The 23,447-nt window shown below is 36.9% G+C and overlaps 1 protein-coding gene across 7 annotated transcripts in view; it reads right to left on the reverse strand.

Moving 5' to 3' along the window:
* Positions 1 to 13,751: 13,751 nt before the first annotated feature.
* The window catches only part of ARHGEF3 (Rho guanine nucleotide exchange factor 3), a 285,970-nt gene continuing 276,274 nt past the window's right edge, over positions 13,752 to 23,447 (reverse strand). For 6 of the 7 annotated variants that reach the window (XM_033132821.1, XM_033132820.1, XM_033132822.1 and 3 more), the window contains 3 exons: positions 20,926 to 21,096; positions 18,145 to 18,331; positions 13,754 to 15,941 (listed from right to left, as the gene is read on the reverse strand). In XM_033132821.1, the coding sequence (XP_032988712.1) occupies positions 15,589 to 15,941; positions 18,145 to 18,331; positions 20,926 to 21,096 (711 nt within the window). In that variant the 3' untranslated portion in view covers positions 13,754 to 15,588. Of the gene's footprint in view, positions 15,942 to 18,144; positions 18,332 to 20,925; positions 21,097 to 23,447 lie in introns of all 7 variants that reach the window. The other variant, XM_033132825.1, reaches the window with a different exon arrangement.

Genomic DNA, 23,447 nt, shown 5'->3' on the forward strand with positions numbered 1-23,447 from the left:
ATGTGTTTCTTTTTAAGGTGATGAAAATGTTCTAAAATTAATTGTGATGGTTGCACAACTCTGATTATACTAAAGACTACTGAATTATATGCTTCAATAAGTGAATTACATCAATAAAACGGTTTTTTTTTTTAAAAAAAGGAAGTTGACATAATGTTCCACTAATAACTTGGAGGAAATACTTATTCAGATATGTGATGCAGGAAATTCTTTGACCTGTAACCAGTGCTTAAATTTGCGTTGAATGTATAGAGATAACTGAATAAATAATTTTCTATTTTTATTTCAAAAAAAAGAAAAAAAACAACATTGGATTCTACCAATACAGCAGCAGCATAATGCAAATATTAAAACTGAGATGTAGCCTGGGTCAATTAAGGCAGCAGCAATTGACATCGACACCCTATACATGTCGATGTCTATATCCATCCACTATAATATGTGAATATATAAGTAGCCAAAGTTCTTGCTGTGTCTTTTCTTGATTTTCATATTTTAAATATTTTTATGAAAGTTAACTAATAACTCCCTTTTCAAAAAGAACATTAAACAGAAGGCCTAATGAATTATCAATATAAAATATTCCAATTCTTTTCCAAAAAAATTACATTTCAACCATTTAAAATAAAAATAGATTATTGTTGGGCTTTAAATACCTTATTTCAAATGTTCTTTCCCACAATGTCCCCAAACACACAAAATATTTTCCCTAATTATTTTTCCATTTAATGTAAAAAAGATTCCTGGTTAAGAGAGATTTGTAAAACTAGACCCTTACAAAAATTACGACCTAGAATATTAGTACCCCTCAGTGACTCTGAAAAAAAAAAAAAAACAAAAAAAAAAAAAAAAAAAAAAAAATGATAGACACTAATTATATTATAAGTTTTCCTCTAAGAAGTCTTTGGGGAAACAGCCAAGTTTAAATAGGGTAATTGGTAGGTCCGTGGTTGTAATTTACATAAATTATAGAAACATAACACCAGACATTTATCTAATTGAAGAAAATATGGTGTTCAGTTACTTATCTAGAGGAATTATACATGTGGTTTGCGCCATTTGGTGATTAGTCCATTCTCATGAGAATCTAAATGTGCTTCTCTGGGGACAGAATATGGTATGGTAATAATGTTCAAAAATATAGTTTTACTTTAGTTCAAAATATATATTAAATATTAAATACTATTCATATATTTTCTTTAATAAAATAGTATTAAAATAATATGACTCCATAATTCCTTTAAAAGATGTTGTTATCCACATCTCTAACAGAGATGTTGATTATTTACACTCGCCATTATGTGCTGCTTCTTTCCTTAAATGTAAATGAACTCTTCACTGTCTTCATCAGTCTGTAATCATAGGTCATATGACCTATTTATTATTAAGTATAATAAGCACCGTAAGATATTTAATACTGTCGATTTTTTCCAAATATTTCATACTCTAAATAAGTATGAAGATACTAGTGATATAAAAAGCATATTGGAATTTAGGTTCTTGCAGAATTGCACACAAGAGAAGTTGTCTCAAGTATTTAAGCTTCAGAAATTATTCAAGCAAAATTCCACATCCCTATTAGGATTGTGGAATTTTGAAAAATTTAGGTAGGATCTAAAGGGGTCTGATGCAGAATCAAATTGCAAGTTTTATTTTTTAAAAACACATAATAACATACAAGTCTGTCTCAATACTTCAAGCAACCTTCAACCACAGCCTTTCTACAATAACCTAGGAAATTTACAAGACAGGGAAATGCCTCGTACCCTCATGCCGGGACTCTGATAACTTGGAGCTTACCACACTGATGTTACTGGTACTCATTTACTAAACTCGATTACTTAGCAGTTAGTTATTGATCAAATTGTGTTAGCCAGGAACTGTATCTGATGCAGGGGATTAAACATAGACATGTTTCCTGCCTGAAAAGACAAGCAAAGGAGACCACCCAGTAGAGACTTGCTGACTTAGCAAAGGCCAGAGACAGGGAAGATGGTGAAATGGCAGGGAGCATGATAAGAATGGCCAGGTAGAGAGGACGGTGAGGGAAAAAAGGAACCAAGGTACCAATGTACCTTGGTGGCAAAACGATTTATGCAGCAGAGAAGCACAGTTGGTCCCTGCAGTATACAGGGTGAGGCAGGAAGCCGAGAGGAATCACAGACCCTCATGTGCCATGTTAAGGGCCTTAGACCTAATCATGAAGGCAAGAGATAAGAATTTAAAGTCTTGAGGTACAGGCTGACCCAATCCGATGTGCATTGTAGACAGATCATTCTCGTTTCTGTCATAGAAGGTGGGTTTTAGGGATATAACATGGAGGCAAGAAGACCAGTTAGGAGTCCGTTGTAAAAATCTAGGCAAGAGATGGCTTAGAACTTCATGATTGGTGGTTATTGTAGGCCTAGATTCAAACCAAGTTTGTGTTTACAGCACGAGAGAATTTCAAAGGGAAGAAGAGATGGAAGAAATCAATAATAGTTACTGAAGAAAGCTGTTCTCCCTACCACCAAAATCCTTTTTTTAATGTGTCAGTAATTTTAAATTCTCTGAAGGGAGCATGTAGTAAACCATAAAATGATGTTGCCAGGTGTATTAAAATAAGCCATATAAAGAATGAAAACACTTCCAATTCATCAGATGCAGAAAACTTACAACAGTTCACAATTTTCAAGCTCACACTACAACCTCCTATAAAACATCATAAGTATTTTTACTGTTGGAATCGTTTAACAGAAGACCATAGGGTTTGAAACAGAGTGACAGAGCCCAGAGTATAAGAGCAGATAATGAGAAGACTGAATGGCCTAAGATTTTCTCTTCCCATTTCAAGACTAGATTCAGGCAGTATCTGTTGTGTCAAAATTAGCTATGTAAAATTTAAATACACAATATTCTTTTTATAGCCAAAAAATACTTTAAATGTGTTTAGAAGATAAAATTTGAATCAGGCACTTCAAGAATATCTGAGACACCTCCTGGAAACTTAAGGATGAAGAAGACAATCTAACATTGGACTAATGAGTACTAAATTTGACACTTCATAATCCATTTTTTGCCCAAAACCAGAACCTCGGGAGCATATACACAAACTTTCCAGCAGACGGCAGCAAAACTTCACTAACCAGTTTTTTAAACCCCTAGCAGCTTTTCTACATTGCCTAAAAATATTTTATTTTTTTAAATTATAGTTGGCATTCAATATTATATTAGTTTCAGGTGTACAACATAGTGATTAGACATTTATAGACCTTAAAAATTGATCGCCATGATAAATCTAGCATCCCTCTGGCACCATACAGATTTATTACAATATTATTCAGCAGAAGAATTATGTGAACGTATGTTTACGTATATATGTTCATATATGTGTGTGTGTATATATATGTATCACATATATCATGTATATGTATATCACATATATGATATATATACACATGATATACATATATATGTGATACTTGTATATATAAATACATATATATGTATATGTATGTGTTTATCTTATAGTAATCATGGAATTTTAGCACTTATGTTTAGGCAGAACAGAATTCTTGCCAGAATTCTGAGACTGCTGAAGGATAGAACCTGAGGCAATAGCAAGAGGGAACAAAGGTGGCCACAATGTCTTAATATCTTAATGGGGTCATCTGCTGGTGGTTTGCCAACTCTTTTACAAAGAATCATGGTTTAAGGTAAAATGGGACTGTTTTCAAAAATACGTTCTAACTATGCACCTGAGTTTCCTCATCTGCAAAATGGAGATGATAATTGTACCTACACTGTTTGTTTTTTTTTAATTATGGAAAATATACATAAAAGAAAATTGATCATCTTAACCATTTTTAAGTGTACAGTTCAGTAGTTAAATATATTCACATTATGTGTAACCAATCCTCAGAACCTCTTTCATCTTGCAAAACTAAAACTCTATACCCATTAAACAAAAATTCCCCATTCCCTCTCTGCCAGCTCATGGCAACCAACACTCTCCTTTTGGTCTCTATGATTTTGCCTATTCTAGGTACCTCATATAAGTGGAATCATACAGTGTGTCTTTTTATGATTGCCTTATTTACTTAGAATAAAGTCCTCAAGGTTTATCCATCCCGTAATATGTGTCAGAATTTCCTTCCTCTTTAAGACTGAATAATATTCCATTGTGTGCATATCTACCTGGTATGTTTTACAACAGAAATTTAAAAAATATTTTGGGACTCTTGCTTCTAGTCATACTGGAATAACAAAAATCACACTTATTCTCCTCCTATAAACAACTAACAAACTAGTCAAGATATATAAAACAAACGTATTCATACATTAGACAACAGGCAGTATGGATCATGATCCCTGAGAGAAGGAAACAGAAAGGTAAGCTTTACAACCACCCCAGATTTTTGTCTAGAGGTAATTCCCAGGCTGTGGATAGGGGAATATTAGCAGAGCCCAGCAACCTGTCAGAATTGAGACTGGAGGCCAAATTGTTGAAGTTGTCAGGCAGAATTCTGGAGAGTAGGGAGCTGTGCAGAAAAAGAGACCCAGGAATCTGAATAGGAGGTCCCCTATCATGCATGCGTAGATGAACTTTCCTGAGGCAGGGGAAGAAAGACTGGGCAGTCGTAAACTGAATAATGGCTCAGAGATCACACTGGTTGAAGAGATGTGGAAACTTCAATTAGCCAAAGTCCAATGGAAAGCTTTAAGTAATCAACTAAGCCACTCAACAGATACTGAGAGGGGTCATAACTTAATAGTAAGACTAAATAATCCCTAGAGTAAAGGCTAACTTACATCTGCTGTAGCAAAAATTAAAATAGGCCTTGAAAGGGTCAAATTGATATGTAATTAAATTGCCTGCCTGCCAGAACAAAGCCTAACATTTTTTAAAGTAAACAATATTCAGATACTCATAAAAATATCCAGTATCCTAAAAAATAAATATTACTAGATATGCCCCAAATCAGGAAAATGTTGACACATAACCAAGAGAAAAAAAATCAATAAAAACAGACAGAGAAATTATAGGAATGATGGGACTAACAGATAAGAATATTAAAATAGCTATTGTAACAATGTAAACATATTTAAGTGAAAATATAAACATAATGAGGAAAAAAATGGAAGATACAAAAAAGGACTAAATAAAACATCCAGAGATGAAAAATATACTGTGTTTCCCCAAAAATAAAACCTAGCTGGACCATCAGCTCTAATGTGTCTTTTGGAGCAAAAATTAATATAAGACCTGGTATTATATTATATTGTATTATATTATATTACATACGACCCAATCTTTTATTATATTTAAATAAGACCGGTCTTATATTAATTTTTGCTCCAAAAGACGCATTACAGCTGATGGTCCGGCTAGGTCTTATTTTCGGGGAAACGTGGTAGTATCAGAAATGAAAGTTTTTCTGGATGGTATTAATAAGATTAGAGACTGTTAAAAAATAAAGTAGTGAATTTGAAAACCTAGCAATATAATCTATAAAAAAAAGAAGCACAAATTTCAAAAAGATTGAAAAAAAATGAACAGAGCCTCAGTGACCGGTGGAAACATAGAGTGGTCTAACATATGTGTGATTGGAGTCCTAAAAGGAGGGGAACACAAAAAACTATATGAAGAAATAATGGCTGATAGTTTTCCAAATATTGTGAAAATTATAAACTCAGAAATTCAAGAAACTCAGTGAACCCCAAGTAAGGTAAACATACTCACACATACAAACCATACCAAGTCATGCCAAAATCAAATTGTTGGAAACTAATGATTAAGAGACAATCTCAAGTGCAGCAACACTCACTCACCCAAAACAAACCAAAACCACATCCCATACAGAACAAGACAAAAATTACCATAGGCCTCTTGCCAGAAACTATACAAACCAGAAGATAATGCAATTACATCTTGAAATTGTTGAAATTTAAACAAATCATAAGACTAGAATTCTATATCCAATGAAAATATCCTTTAAAAATTAAGGCAAAATTAAAGGCTTTTTAAAACAAAAGCAGAGAGAATTTGTCACTAGTAGACTTCCAATAAAGGAAGTTCTTCAGGCTAAAATAAAATAATACCAAAAGGAAACTTTGATCTGTACAAAGGAAGCAAAAGCACAATAACAGGTAAATATGTGCATAATTATAACACAATATTTTTCTAATTGCTTTTATTTCTTAAAAGATAAATGCCTTTGTTAAGAAAAAAATAATAACAGTGCATTGTGAGGTTTATTACATAAGGAAGCAAATGTATACTAACAGTAGCACAAAGAATGGGAAAGAGGAAATGGAAGTATACTGCTTTGAGGTTCTTGCATTATTCATGAAACAGTATATTATTTGATTTTCAAATATTATTTGAAGGTTAGACTACACTAGATAACACTGAAGATAAGACTGAGATAACAACAACTAAGAAAAAGAAAATAACTAATAAACCAATATGGGAGATAAGAATGAAATATTACAAAATACTAAATCTAAAAGAAGTTCATAAATGAACCAAGAACAAATGGGACATGCAAAAAACAAATAGCAAAATGGTAGACTTATGAGTTATATTGTTAATTACATTAAATGTAAAGGGGATGAAACCTCCAATTAAAAGACAGAGATTGTCAGGCTAGATTTTTTTTTTTTTTAAAAGCAAGATCCATATAAATGCCATCTGCAAGAAACCTATTTAAATATAGAGAAAGATACATTAAAAGATATAAATTGACAAAAGATATACCATGCTTGCACTAATCAAACAAAGCTGGAGTCTTTATATTAATATTAGAAAGAGACTTTCAAATGAGGAATACTACCATAGATAAAAGGAGGACATTTCATAATGATAAAGGGGTAAATTCACCAACAAGATATAACAATCCTAAATGTGTTTGTACCTAATATCAAAGCTTCAAAATACATATACAAAAACTGATATAACTGAAAGGAGAAATAGACAAATCAAAAATTATACTTGGAAATTTTAATACTTCTCTTTAGTTGCTATAAAAGGTAGACAGGAAATCAATAGTCTTAAACAAGAACTGCAAACCAACAACACCTAATTGACATTCTACCCAACAATACCGGAATACACATTCATTTCCAATGCACATGAAACATTCACCAAGATAGACCATATGCTGGGGTATAAAATAAGTCTCAATAGATTTTAAAAGATCAAAAAAGATACTCTAAGATAAAGTAATGAATATCCAAGGAATCCAAAGTTGGTTTGAAATTAGAAAAGTAAACAATTCTCCATTTCCTCCTCCTCCCAGCTCCTAGTAACCACCATTCTACTTTCTGTTTCTATGAATTTGACGACTTTAAATACCTCATATAAGCGGAACCATGCAGTATTTGTCTTTTTGTGACTGGCTTAGTTCACTTAATATAATGTCCTCAAGGTGATTTCTGGTCAAGATGGCTGAGTAGATAAATGGTGTACTTGCATCCTCTCATGACAACATCAGAATTACAATTAAACTACAGAACAACCATCATTGAGAATTGCCTGAAATTCAGCTGAACAGAAGTCCTATAACTAAAAATATACAGAAGAAACCATGTTGAGAATGGGAGGAGGAGTGGAGACGCAAAATGGGTTAGTCCCCATACCTATGTGTGTTGGTTAAAAGTAGAGAATTGCCTGAAATCTAGATGAACAGAAGTTCTGTAACTAAAAATATACAGAAGAAATCATGCTGAGACTGGTAGGAAGGGTGGAGATGCAAAATGAGCTAGTCCCCATACCTATGTGTGTTGGTTAAAAATAGGGAGGGATATTTCAGCTGCAGAGGACCCCCTGAGAAGCAATGGGTCCCAGCCCCACACTAGGCTATCTAGCCTAGGTTTCCAGTTCTGGGAAGAGAAGTGCACAAAACTTCTGGCTGTGAAAACCAGGGGAGAGACTGTGGCTGAGTGAGACAGAGGGCAGCTGGAGTCCCAGATGTTCTTCTTAAAGGACTGATGCATAAACTTACTCATGGAAGGACTCACTTGCTGAAGGACTCACTCACTCTGAGCTCTAGCACTGGGGCAACCATCTGAAAGGCACCAGGGACATTCAGGGAGGAACTGAATTGTCTGGCTTCAGATCAAGGGCTGGAGAGACAGCTATTTTTCAGACAGAAGTGCTGGAAGAAGCCATTGTTCCTTTGTTGAGCCCTCCCCCTCCCAGTGTGCAGACACAGGTGGCAGCTATATCTGAGTCTACATCAACCTGGCTAACACCGTAACCCTGTTTTGGTGATTCCCTGAGACTCTACCCCACCCAACTTGTGGGCCCACACAAGCCACTTCCAATAACTTTTCTGTACAAATATCCTGTCTTGGCTCATGCTGTGGACTTTCCTAAAATCTCTCAAGGGTTCACAAAGCCCAAACAAGCAGCATCTTGTTCAGTATGCCCCATACCTCTTGGTAAGCAGTCCCAAGCCCAGCACGAGCGGCAGCTACCCTCAGGTTGCAGTTTAGCCTCTCCCAGGCACCTCAAAACCAAGCATGGGTGGAAGACAGCTGCAGATTGCTTTGTGGCTCATGCTAGGTAGCCCTGCACCAGGCACAGGTGGAGGCTGAACTTGGCCTGTAGCAGAGTCCCTCCCAGAAAGCCCCAGGGTCAACACACCCACTGGCCAGCTTTAGACCAACTCCAGAGCACCACCAGGCTACATCCACAGATGACACACCCAAAGCACAGCCTGGGGAGACACCAGAGCTCTGCTAATATGAATCCTTCTTTGTAGGGTCAGCCCCTGCACAACCTCCTTCACTGTAGTCATGGTCAGTGCTCACAACCAATGAGCCTAAGGGTCAATCCCTTCTATTGACATACAAACAGCAGTCAAGACTCAACTACAATAGCAGGGCACACACAACACACACAAGGGACACACCTGGAACACCCAGCTCAGGTGACAAGTGAAATTGCACCCCTGGGCACCCCAGGACACCTACTATCTAAGGCCACTTTACTAAGACTGAGAGACATAGCAGTTCTAATACATAGAAACAAACACAGGGAGGCAGGCAAAGTGGGGAGACAAAGAAACATGTCCCAAATGAAAGATCAAAGCAAAGCTCCAGAAAAAGAACTAAACAAAACGTAGAAAAGCAGTCTACCAGATGCAGAGTTCAAAACACTGGTTATAAGGATGCTCAATGATCTCAGTGAGAACTTCAACAAAGAGATAGGAAACATAAAAATAGAGATAAAAAACATAAAAAAGAACCAGTCAGCAACAGAGAATAACTGAAATAAAGACTACATTAGAGGGAATCAATAGTAGGTTAGATGAAGCAGAGGATCAAATCAGCAATTTTGAAGATAAGGTAGCAGAAAATACCCAATTAGAACAGAAAAAAAAAATCCAAAAAGTGAGAATCATTTAAGGGGCTTCTGGGACAACATCAAGCATACCAACATTTGCATCATAGGGGTACCAGAAGGAGAAGAGATAGAGAGTGAGGAATTGAAAACCCATTTGAAGAAAATATGACAGAAAACTCCTCTAACCTAAGGAAGGAAATAGACATTCAAGCTCAGAAAACACAGAGTCCCAAACAAGATGAACCCAAAGAGGCCCACACCAAGACACATCATAGTAAAATGCCAGAAGTTAAATACAAAGAATCTTAAAAGCAGTGAAAGAGAAGCAGTTAGTTACATACAAGGGAGTTCCCAAAAATCTGTCAATTGATTTCTCAGCAGGAATTTTGCAGACCAGAAGGGATTGACAGGAAATATGCAAAGTGATAAAAAGCAAGAACCTACAACCAAGATTATTCTACCCCGCAAAGCTATCATTTAGAATAGAAGGACATACAAAGAGCTTCCCAGACAAGAAAAAGCTAAAGGAGTTCATCACCACCAAACCAGTGTTACAAGGAATGTTGGAGGGACTTAAGATGGAAAAAAAAATAAAAAATATTAATTAATAAAATGGGAATAACTATATTTATCAACAATTACTTTAAATGTAAATGGATTAAATGCTCCAATGAAAAACAGGCTGAATGGATAAGAAAACAAGACCCTTACATACACTGCCTATAAGAGAATCACTTCAGATTGAAAGACTCACACAGACTAAAAGTAAAGGGATGGGAAAAGTTATTTCATGAAAATGGAAATGGAAAAAAAAGCTGGGCAGCAATACTTATCACAGACAAAATAGTCTTTAAAACAAAGGATATAACAAGAGACAAAGAAAAGACCCACTAATCCCACTTCTGGTTATTTCGAAGAAACCCAAAATGCTACTTCAAGGGGCTGTGTGCATCAATATGTCCATTACAGCATTATTTATAATGGCCAAGATGTGGAGGCAGCCTGGGTGTCCGTCAACGGATGAATGGATAAAGAGTGGGTGGTCCATATATACAATGGAATATTGCTCGGCCATGGAAGGGAATGGGTTCTTATCATCTGTGACAGCATGGATGGATCTAAAGGGTGTTGTGCTGAGTGAAGTATGTCAGACAGAGAAAGACAGATGCAATGTGATTTCATTTATATGTAGAATCTAAAGAACAAAACAAACAAACAAAACGGAAACACATTCACAGATAAAGAGAACATTTTGATGGTTGCCAGACTGCGGGGGAGGTGAGCAGGTGGGTGAAAAATGGGAAGGGATTAAGAAGTACAAATTGGTTGTTACACAGTAGTCATGGGGATATAGGGTGTAGCATAAGGAATATAGTCAATAATGTTGTAATAACTATGTATGATGGCAGACGGGTACTAGATTTATTGAGGTAATAAATGGAAGGGGAGTTGGGGGACAGAATGAAAAAGGTGAAGGGATTAAGAAGTACAAATTGGTAGCTAGAACATAGTCATGGGGATGTAAAATAAAGCATAGAGAATATAGTCAATAATAGAGTAATAACTATGTATAGTGCCAGGTGCGTACTAGACTAGTCAGGAGAACCACTTCTTAAATTATACAAATGTCTAACCACTATGCTGTACACCTGAAATTAATATAAAATAATATTGAATGTTAACTGTAATCGAAAAATTTGAAAAGGGGGTAAAGGGGAAATAAGGGTCAAATTTCCAGGTATAAAACAAATCAGTCATGGGGATGTAATGTACAGTATGGGGAATATAGTCAATAATATTGTGATAGCATAGTATGGAGTCAGATGGTTGCTGGACTTACAGTGATCACCTCTTCAGGTACATAAATGTTGAACAATTATGGTGTATATCTGAAAGTGAAAAATGTTGTACGTTAGCCATATTTTTTAATAAAAATCTTTAAGAAAAGGAACAGTGATGCTTTAAGAATAGAAAAAAATGATAGAAAAAGAAAAAAACTTTTAGTAATAAAAATCGAAAGCCAATCGTCTTCACAAATTAATAGAAGGGTTAGAAGGTGAGGAAATCTCCCCAAGACAGAATAAAATACATGGAAATAAAAAATAGGAATAAAGAGATAAGAATATTTGAAAATCAATCCCAGAGGTAACAGTCCAAATCCAGGAGTTCAACATCTCTCTTTCTAGAGTTCCTGAAAGAAAAAACAGAAAATTGTGGGAAGGAAAATACCAAAGAAAAAAAGACAACAAAATATTCCAGATTCTTTGAACTGAGAAGCTGCCCCCACCCCCACCCCGCCCCAAGTATGCAACACAATAATGAAAAAGACTCAGGCCAAGCCATACTTTTGAGAAGTTTCATAACACATCTGCAAATTTAAAAGTGATTATTAAATAACAATGAAAACTATTAGCCCTTAATGTTTTCAAAGTGACTTCACATACACTATATCACTTTTTTAACAGTCTGAGGCTTTATAGTATCCCCATTTCACAGACATGGGATGAATAGATAACACTGACTAGAAAACCTAGGATGCATTTTTCAAACCTTCACAGGTGAGATAACACAGTTCATTACCATTTAGGTGTGTTTGTGTGAGAATAGGTATAAGTGGACAAGTTATTTAGAATGCATGGCTAGTTCGCTGAACTAGATGATCAGCTCTCAAAGATAAAGAGCATATTTCTAATTCCTTTCTATTCCACCAGGTCAATTTTTTTTTTGAAGCTGTTTCCAAACTTATTTTTGTTTCTATGCAAGAAAAAAATTCTGCTTTGGTAATTGTGATCAATTTCTTGTCTTGCTTTTTGTTTTGTTTTAATTATAGTTGCCATATAATATAAATGTTGAATCACTATGTTGTACTCCTGAAACTAATATGATATTGTATGTCCTCCAGGTCAGTTAATGAACGGCTTGTCTGAGTAGATCTATGTAGCTGACTGATGTGCCAACCAAGCCTGGAGGAAGGAGATATGACACAAAGATCCATGATTGTTTTGCAAACTTGTTTACGTAAGTACCCTTTAGGTGCATTGAATACAGTTGTCTTTTCTTGTTGTATGTTCATATGGGCAAGGTTTTAAATCTTCATCATCTTCAGATTCCTCCTAGTGGGTTTGGGTTTGAGTCACCCTATTGAAATTCCCTTCTAATACTGTAATTCTACAATTCTGTCACTATATAAGATAGAATGAATTAAGTGAAAAAAACGGTATCAATGAGAGAGGGTGTTCAGTGGCCTTCTTCTACAATGCTGAGGGGAGCCAAGAGCGGGAAAAATCCCCAAGTGAAATTGTGTGGCCAGACATTATCAAATTTTCCGAAGAGTCCTCGGGCTCTTGAGAATTAGTAGAAGTTGGACATGGACAAAATATAAATAAAGTTGAACAGCTTGTTCACCGAGATAGTGGGTTGCAGTTTCCTGTAAGCACAGAGAGACTGCTGAAACAGGATGGTAGTTATGAAGAGTTCTGCAGTCTTAGCTGCTGCAAACAGTGCTAGGAATAGAAACAAAAGCAGTCGGTGGTAGTGACCACAACCCAGAAGCTGGAACCACACTCTAATTTTGCACAAAATTGCTAGTTATGGCTCTTTTCCTTGCTTATGACTTTTCGTTTAGACGGGGATGCTTACATTTAGTTGTGTGTCAAATAACATCTTGAAAGTAGGCTGAAGAAAATCATTGAGCCCTCAGTCATTTGTACTAACCCACAAATGTCAGTACAAATGTTTTCTAATATCCTAGTACAGATAACACTGTCTAGTATCAAAGTCAGTACAACCACGGGAGTGAAGTGGAAGGCATATCCAAAGTGGCAGTGAGAAGAAGGACAGAAGATGAAAAAGAAGGAGGAGAAAGACGTTAAGAACAAGGAAGTGTTGAGTTCTCATTTGGGAAAAAAATTGGACTTACATTTATTTATGTGAATATCTTGACTGAGCTTGGAATTAACAGTATGTTAAAGAAAATGGTGAGAGCTTAATATACAGATAAAACTACCAGCCTTATTGGGCTAACATGCTACTGAGAATTGCCTACCAATAGCTTAAAACTATTTAGCCTTTTCATCTTAAAACTACTCTTTGGGGGAATAAAACTTACTATTTTATTTAAAGAAAATGTGGCCTGAGAATCCCGTAAGAATTTCAAAGTGAAATTTGCCTTGTATTATGTAGTGTCAAGTTCATCAACAGTCACCTATACTAGCAGTGAGACCTAACACTTTTCTATAACAATTATGACATCACTTGACACATAGTATAGATTCATGATATAGTTAATAAAAATGAATAAATGTCCTATTTTAAAGTTTGTATTTAAGCACAAGCAAAAATTTTGCAAAGAACCTCCCAGGAAGATAGTTGAAATTCGACATTTGTAGGGCATATACTGGACACAAAGAGGACAACATTTTAATGTCATTTATTTGAAATGCTTTCAGAAAAGTTTAAGGCCATTATACAAAAACATTCATTTCATCAAAACATTCATTGACTTTCTTCCGATAGGCCAGCACTCGACAGACCTTTTTTCTCCACACACTGGCTAAAGTGGCCAATGGCTCCTGCAAAGAATGATTCATTCTTTTCCCCATCATCGAACAACTTTTCTCTGCTTCTCTCTGCAGCAGGTTCATTCACTCACTAAATCAATAAGAACTTGAGAAACAAGCAGATTTAAATAAACTTGAAATAGAAAAAAAATCACCATGTTTAAAATCTATAAATACAGAAATATGTTTACAGGGTAAAATTGACCACAGTATTTTTTTGTTTTTGAAAAATAAGTAATATACCTTGTGTTTATATTGATAAATCTTGTCACACAGCTTCTCTGAATGCACGTGATAGATGTACATAATAAAATGACAGCATAGTATTTACTGCTTTCCTTTCTGTAAACTTGAAAGACACAGAAGATTAAAAAAACTTGTTTTGGCAATAATTTAGAATCATTACTACTAGTGCTGGTGTGGGTATAATTTTGCACAGGTCATCCTTAATATTTACACTCACAGGGAGCTTTTCTGTGTATTCAGTTAACTTTTTTAAAGATCTGTGACCCACCCTGCACTGTAAATCAGGGCTGGACAAAGAGGTTACTAGTTTGGCTAACTGATCCTAATTAGTCATAGAGTTAATTAAGTTGGCCTCTGAAGAATGTAATTATGATTCTGATCGCAGCACAGAGCCGGAGACAGCAAACTCAGGACCCAAAAGTAGAGCAGGACAACCCAAAGCTCTGGATTTTTCCAGAAGGGCATTGGACCTTGCTTTTCTCTTTTAATGTTTCTCACATCAGGTCACAAGGAAGTACTTCTTCCAAATTCTTCTCGCATGTTTCTGTAAACAGTCACTGACTCGGTTTCAGTCTCTTTTCCTCATCTCTCTATTCATGCTCTAAAATATGAGTAGACATCAGCAGATGAAACAAAATGCAGATGGGCTTTCTTGTTATCCTGTCAGGGTTTTCCAGGTCCTTTGAATTCTATTCTCGTGTTTTAGGCAAGAAATGGCTCTCTGAGGCAAGCCAACAACTATGACAGAGCCCCCCTGGTGCAATGCACATTTCAGTTCAAGATTCAGAGCTGACAGCTGCTTTTGTGCTGGTCCTTTTAAGGTAAGACTCTTATTTTATGTCTTAGTAGATTATTGCATCAAATTTATGCTGGATGACATTGCAAGGTCAAGAGAGTGCTTCTTCCTTTGCAAAATTAGGCCTCAAGAATCTCCAGGGATGTTTACGTGCTTTCTGATTAGATAACATCGAACTAAGTTCGTTGCAAGGATTTATCTTTCCCAGTTTTCTTTCAAATGTCATCATGATACACGAATGACTTCCTCATGCCCTGTCTGCAAGGTTCTTTAAATTCTGTGTCTTCAGCTTCCATGTCAAAGAGCTAGAAACATGGAAGAACTCTTTAAGCAATCTACATGAAACAGTAGTTCAGAGATTTTTTTTTTCTATTTTATAAAATCCAGCAGGACATTTGAAAAAAAACTTGTTCAAGTACCTCTCCATCCATCCAGACACTTGTGAAATACAACATAGGATAACAGTTGCCACCGATTCCAGCTTACACAGACAGATTGGCAGTTACAGTACTAGGGACAAAGGTACAGATACAAGAGACTGGGTCAACATGGTCACAAAAGTATTAAAAAGTGCTTTTCCAAACTGTTCCATGTGTGGAATGCAAACACTGTACAGGATAAGACACAGGGCTACTTCCAGGAAGTACGTGCTTCTGTCAGACGCTGCTTTCCACGTGCCTGCTGTTCCCACAGGAAGAGTCTGTCTGTTCCATGTGCTCACAGTCAAGGCTGATCTCACTTGTGTCCATACTACAGTCTGATTCACTGTCCGATTGGTCCATCTGCTCAAGTTTTGTTTCTCCCTGTAGCTCCCTGCTCCCGGTGGCAGGATTCAGGAACGGTCCGTCAGAGTCAAGAACCCCAGCCTGTCCAACAGCACACAGGACTGTTTCTTTGGCTTGACGAATACAGTTGAGCCACTGCTGTTTATTGAAGGTGTCATTGGCTTGTAGTGAGTGGGTCTGACTTTGGGATCCATTTTTGAAACTTACTCTGAAGAAGTTTTTAACTAAAAATGAAAAACACATGAAGAAAATGGTCAATGGACAGATATTTCCCCAGGCTAAAGATAAGCCATGTAGTGACACTAACCGCTAGTACCCATGGCAGACATCACTAATCGATTATAAAGTGTGTCCCACTGACCTAGGACACGGCTCAGTGGTAACCTGCAGCCACCATCGATCAACCAGAATTGACACAGGTCTAGCTCTCAGGTGCCTTCAGAAACCAGCAAATGGATCTCAGCCCAGAACAACTAAGTCTCATGTTTCAGGGGACCTCAGAGTACTGGTTACCAAACCTGGCTGCATATCAAAATGTCCTAAGGAGCTTGTCAAAAATATAGATGCCTGTGCCCTTCCCTTAGAGATTTGGATTCAATGGGTCTACGATGTGCCTGATAATCTGTAATTTCAACAATTTCCTCAAGTTAGAGATTTTTTTCAAGTTTAAGAAGCTCTTTGTAAAATCAAACATGCCCACGGCCCTCCACACGACAGTACCTTTTCATTTAGTATCCAATGATTGAGAAGATATGCAATGACAGAGCTGTTATAAATTTGGTTTCATTTAAAAATGAAATGATATTTTAATTACTTCAACGGGAGTTACATGCATTTAAAAAATCGTAGTGCACAATATGGAAGGCATTTTGTTTAATAACAACAACAACATCAATTGGCATTTAATGGGCCCCACATGCCACATGCCATGCTTGGTTCGGTCAGTTCCCTTGCACGATCCCTGCAGCCAACAGACTGGGAACCACCACTTCAATAAATTCAGGCTCCAATCTTTGCTCTTGGGCAAGCACCTCAACTCCTCTATGTCTCAGTTTCCATATTTATAAATTGGGGGAAACAAAGAGAACCTACCTCATAAGGTTATTATGAGGGGAAAATGTGATAATTATAAGATTATTATGAGGGATAAATGTGACATGTAAGTCATTATACAATGCCTGGCACAAGTCAGTATGCAAGAAATATGTTACTATTACACCATCACTAGAGTGGAGAGACTGATGAGCAAGTATGAGGTGGTACATATTAATTACTTTGACAATATGATACCAATGTTAACTCAAGGGCTCAAATGTCACTTTGTCAAAGAAGATTTCCCTGGCCATTTCATCTAAAACAGATCTCCTACTGCTATGCCCATCTATTCCCTTACTTGGTTTTTGTTTTCTTAACAGCACCCAAAATATTTGTTTGTTTCTCATCCACCTCCTCCATCACAATGTAAGCTCCACAGGGGCAAGGAATTCAACTGTTTGGTTCACCGGTGTGTACTAGTGCCTAGAACAGGGCTTAACACCCAGGAGATACTCAATAGACATTGCTATCTTAGCTTCTCTTGGTTAATTCCTTTGTTTATTCAGTCTCAAGTTAGAGCAGTCCATTTGAGTAATTACAGATGAACCCTCAACCCACTTGACCATTCTTACATCTCTTTAGAGACAAGTCTGACAGCTCAACTAAAAAAGCCACTATTACGTAAATGGTGTCTACATATTTGGTATTAACCATGCTTTTTTTTTTTTAGATTTATTGGGGAATATTGGGGAACAGGCTCATCAGCTCCAACTCGTTGTCCTTCAATCTAGTTGTGGAGGGCACAGATCAGCTCCAAGTCCAGTTGCCGTTTTCAATCTTTAGTTGCAGGGGGCACAGCCCACCATCCCATGTGGGAATTGAACCGGCAACCTTGTTAAGAGCTCACGCTCTAACCAACTGAGCCATCCGGCCGCCCCTCTGGAAGCTCAGCGGCAGCTCGTTGTCTTCAATCTAGTTGTGGAGGGCACAGCTCACTGGCCCATGTGGGAATCGAACTGGCAACCCTGTTTTTCACAGCTCGTGCTCTAACCAACTGAGCCATCTAGCCACCCTAAGCATGCTTTCATCTAACAGAAAGAGACAGAGAAAGGGAGCTTCAGGAGCACCAGTTATGTGCAGATAAGTTCACTTGCAGTATCTTACTTAAGCTTTATAAAACCTTATGAAGTAGGTATATGTACATCCCCACTTTGCAGATGAAAAACTGAGGTTCACAGAGATTAAACAAAGTTACAATCAGTAAGTGATGAGATAGGACTGGAATTCATTTTGACTCCAAGGCCATAGCTCTTCTATTCACCAGCCAGCCACTCCCTTTGAACCACCATTGCCAAAAACATCCAAGGGTTCAACACAAGTAGTCATCCGTACTTCTCTCATTGTTGCTGAATGCCCCTCGCAGAGAGCCACCCAGCCTCACTTCTCCATCTTGCAGGTCTTCCAGGAGGAGGTCCTTCACAGGGATCGGCTGTCGGTATAACTGGTAGCAGAGCTGCTCGTTGTGGGTGACAGCTCGAGTGATCACAAGCACTTCTTGGAACAGGAAAACATGCAGTTTCTAGAAGAGAAGAATCCATAGGATTTCTTTAGTGAATAGTTGATTATTGTTCAGGTACAGAATTCACACTTGATTATAAACTTCTAGGCTCAAATCTACCTCCAAGAGAACAGAAGTTGGCCAAGTTAGAGGCAATTTTCAGATGCATCCATTGCCTTTCCTAGAGCAGCGCCTTCCTAGGGCCCCCTGGAGAAGGCCTTTCTGTCTACAGACACCTGCAGCCATGACTGCCAACTCCAGGGGCGTTATTCATATTGCAATTCACAACCTGTGCAGACATACACAGACTCCGGCTACCATAAGAAAAAATGAGAAAGAGGACTAGAATGAAGGGGGTAATGAGGGAAAAAAAGTTAGTACCTCCCTGGCTTGGGTTTATGTTACCCGACATACTTTTAAGAGATCAAAATGAACAATAGTCTATAAAAGATACAACTGGTTTATCAAAGCCTAACATTCATCTTTGCTTCCCCAAACCCCCAAAAACACTTGTCCCTTCGACCACAGAGCTGATTATCAGCTTCATCCGGGCTATACAACACGGAACGCGGCCCATTCCTGAGGAAACCAGAGCATGCTGCCTTAGCCACAAGGAAAGAAGATCAAAAAAGTTGTCCTTCTCAGTTAAGTTCATCAGAACCTCAGTTCTCTGAAGAGGTTGAGCTTAAAAGGCTGACTACTGATGTGTGTGTTGTGGGCAAAAAGAAAATCTGAAAAATAAAGGCTTGTGTCAAACCACATCATGAAAGCGATTTTGCTGGGTGGAGCGGGGATAAATTGGCTCCATTCAATTCCAAATGCCAGACCTTTCTCACTGTTTGGAAATGCTTAGCAATTGAAGTGAAAAGATGCATAACTTTGCAGCTGGGTTCTGGTTTTCCAGTAAATATGTGGGTTTGTCAACCCAGGAGTCTCAAAGAGGAAGCCAGAAGAATAGGGGTAGAAACTCACATTAGAATCTTTTTTGTTTGTTTGTTTTTGGTTCTAGAACAGTAATATTTTTCTTTTACTTCTTGAGTCAGTTTTTCAAATAAATTTTCAAATTTATTGGCATAAACGTGTTCCTAGTAATATCTTCCTTTTTTATTAAAGTATAGTTGACATACAATATTATATTAGTTTCAGGTGTGCAACATAGATTGGTAATTATATACCCTAGAATGTGATCACCATAACAAGTCTAGTAACCATCTGTCACCATACAAAGTTACTATGATATTATTGACTATATTCCCTGTGCTGTACATTATATCCCTGTGATTTAATCATTTTATAACTGGAAGTCTGTACTTCTTATTCCCCTTCACCATTTTCACCCATCTAGAATCTTGATTTGGGTCAGGGGAAGCCACATTCGGCAGTATCAGATAATTTTATATTTGGGAGAAATGAGACTTGTGAGTCCCTCACCTCTACCTCACCACAGACAGACAGACAGACAGACAGAAACACACATGCATGCCAAAACTGTACAAACTAAACCTCAACCAAATGTTGGCTGGTAGTTCTGCATGGGGATGGGGGCAGGGGGCACTGAGGAGTGAGATTTTATGTTTACCAAAATGATTATGCATTTAAAATAATTGAAAAACACATTAAAGCACAAAATAACCAAGTTAAGGGCTTTTTACGGGGGGAGGTAGTAGAACGAATGTGTTGAAACTTTTCCTTTGGGAGAGGAGGAGAGAAGGTGTTGGTCATTGTTTTACATACTAAACATTATCAGAGATATTTATACTGTTTCTACTGCAATCAATCCTCTAGCCAAGGTCGGCAGTTTGAACTCAGATTATCTGGGAAACCTTTAAAAAATATCCCTTATTTATGAATATTCACTGAGGATTCCTCTTCTTAGTTGCTTTGTGCCCTCCAACTATTGAGCTCTTTTCCTGACACAGGTCTGTTCATAATGGCTTCTCTAATTCTACTGGGGAAAAAAAAAATTAAAATAAACCTCTCACCCCAACTACTATCTTTGTTCTCAAAAATCGGTCTGCCTGCAGTATGCAGAGTTCATCTTTAACACCCTAGCCACATCCAACTAGAGAATCTCAGTCCTTGACTGATGGACAGAAAGAGAATAGGCCCTTATCCTACGGAAAAGACTTTCTCATAAAGCTAAATGCGTTCAATTTAAGAGCTATTTCTCTGAGATCATACACTTTTAACATCCTATTAAAATCACCTGTTATTTTCTGATATCAAAGTGGGAGGAGATAACTGTTCTGTATTTGTTTTTGAAGATTATGATCAAACAAAAAGTTGGCACCTCTATATGGGTTTCCAAAATTCTTTAAAACTACGTACTGGACGTGAAATTTAAAAAAATAGATAAATTATAAACACATGTATTTATAATATATATTATTTATAAATTATAACTAATAATATATAAATATGTATAAAATGTATATAATTATATATATATCCATATATATGGGATTCTATGATATAAAAGACACTGAAAAAGCCATTTTTGTCTAAAGAGTGTGACCCTGGACAGGGAAGGCATAGTAACAGGAAACTCAGCATTAAGTGGATTAAGTGTTGGGGGAGGCCCAGGATGAGACCACTGAAGGGGGGTAACCACTCACCACGCCCCGGTTGTTCTTGAGTTCGCCATGACAACACAGCACTCTCGAGCTGTCAATCAGGGAGTCTTTCTGGCCTTCCTCCAAGTAAAGAAGCCGCTCTTTATAATAGCGGCATTCAGATTCCCCAGTCTTGGTGTTGATTTCTGCCACGATTCCCTGAATGATGTTTATCTATGGAAACAAAAAAGAAAGTATCGGAAAAATGAGCAAACCATCCACACCAACAGATCCAAGGGGCTCAGTCCAGAAGATCACCAACATACACCTGGCTCTAACTCTGAGATGCTGTTACCTAAGTTGCTGTTTTGGGAAGAGGGAAAAATAAATAAACGCTTTTTAACATATTGTATCTATCTATCCATCTATACACATATACATAGATACATATACACACGTATATTTATTTGTACACATATACAAATATTTGTATTATACATAAAACTAATGTTGATGCATAATTTTATCTGAGAGGACGCAATAAAAGGTACAGCTTTCAACGTGTAGGACTCATAATACTTAACTCCACAGGGCACATTTCTTAAAAACTATATTCAGTCCTGCCCATGCCTATAGCACATGTGAACAAGTAAGTTAGGGGTAGAAGGATTTCATAGCAATGGTGGATGCAATGTTGTTAATACAACATGATGCAAAATGCAACAAGAGTATAGCACTGAGACATGATCAGTGGGCATTTATTTTGTTGTCCTGTCACATGGCTAACACATCTAAAAGTTAGAAAACAAAGGAACAAGAAATTAGTTGAGTAAAAATTCAAAGACACCAATCAAAGGTAAAGTAATGGCTTCCTAAATATGGTCCTCTGTCCCCTAATAGTCAAAAGACCAAAAGGCCCATCTCCCTTGTGGTGGTATTAACTGAAAAGAACTTAACAGAGGAGAAATGTTAATAAGGCCTCTTCTTTGTCACATTTATTTCATGGAAAAACAAACCAGTTTCAAATGCAGGATTTTAAAAGAGGCCTTTACTCAGCAAAAAGCTACCAGATCTAGTAATGTGTTAAAGTGGTGGTGAATTCTACGACTGTTAAGTGATTCTTTTTCACATGCTAGCAAAGTGATACCTCCTACTCAAAGCAACTGGATGAAAACTTCTACCCAGTTATCACTTGGCACTTCCATGCAAATTTGACAGAAGATATTACAGCTCTGAGCTGAGATCTGGTGACTATGTCCTATGGACAGATGTATAATCTGTACATTTTTGTAGCTATTAAGTGTTTCCAAGATTATTTATTCTTTTCTCAAAATTTGGTTGTGGCTCTACTTTGATAATTTTTTAAAAAAACCAACACCTTATTTTTAAAAATATAGGCTCTTTTGTCATAAAAGACTCTTTCTGGCCTTTGATATCAACCTAATGTTAAATATGTCCTGTGAAATTAATCTGAGTTTTGTTAACACAAAACAAGTAATTCATAGAACACTTTTTTCCCCTCTTGGTTTTCAAAGATGACTGATTATTTATTATTACTTTCAAAAACAAACAGAAATATACTACTAAAGCTATGACTCATCTTTATAATTAATTCAACTAATGTTTGTTGAGCATCTGTTCAGTGTTAAATTAGACGGTGGCATTCAAAGAAATGAAACAGGGTCTCTATCCTCGAGAAGTTTAAAATATGTGGGAGGTAACTGAGCAACTGTTTCATGTCTACCTTATCCTCTTACTTTACTACTTTTTTTAATATGTTGTAGAATCCATATTTTTCCTTGTGTTTAAAGACCTTAGCATTAATTGCCGTGACTCATTTTATCAATTAATTATTATTAGGTACATCTGGGAAGCTGGAATTAACCAGCACTTGAGTCAATTTTCTGAGTTTCCGGCAAGTATCCAGGAAACCCAAAAGAAGATATACTACAGACCTAAAGATGTGTGTGTTCATTTCCTAATTTAACTCAGGAACTGAAGAACTGGCATATCACATGAAGATTAATAAACTTAAATGCCACGGTGGTTTCTTAGGCAGCTTTGACTACTTTCAAATGGTGCTTCTTTCTCTGGTGTTTGAAAAAGTATAAAGAGACAAACAATGGAAACGATCAGTGTTACACCATATTCTGTGTGTACATTTATAATAGTAACTCTGGGTCTGCTTGATTAAAAATATTATTTTGTATTTCTATCCACTTGTATATTATGAGTCTAATCTCTCTGCACTGGTTCTTGAGAAGAATTTATTTTACAGAATTGCAGCAAGGAATCAAGTTAAATATAGCAGATTGCCAATAGTCATGGTAGCTGTGCATTTAAATTAAATTTATTGTTGCATCTCTCATCAGGATTCAAACCGAAGGGAAGGGACTGGCAAAGGGAGAGATACCTGGTAACAAACAGAACAGGGATTAAGCCCACATATGCTGGAGTCATCATCCTCAAAGCGAAATCTGAAAGCCCTGTCTGTCTAGTCCCTTGTGTGGTAATATCATCTACTCATAGGCTCCTGACATGAACCAAAAATAGCAGCCTTCATTGTTGTTCCATCAAAAGAAGGA

This window comes from Rhinolophus ferrumequinum, chromosome 17 (genome assembly GCF_004115265.2).
Source record: "Rhinolophus ferrumequinum isolate MPI-CBG mRhiFer1 chromosome 17, mRhiFer1_v1.p, whole genome shotgun sequence".
In the NCBI taxonomy this organism is placed as follows: domain Eukaryota; kingdom Metazoa; phylum Chordata; class Mammalia; order Chiroptera; family Rhinolophidae; genus Rhinolophus; species Rhinolophus ferrumequinum.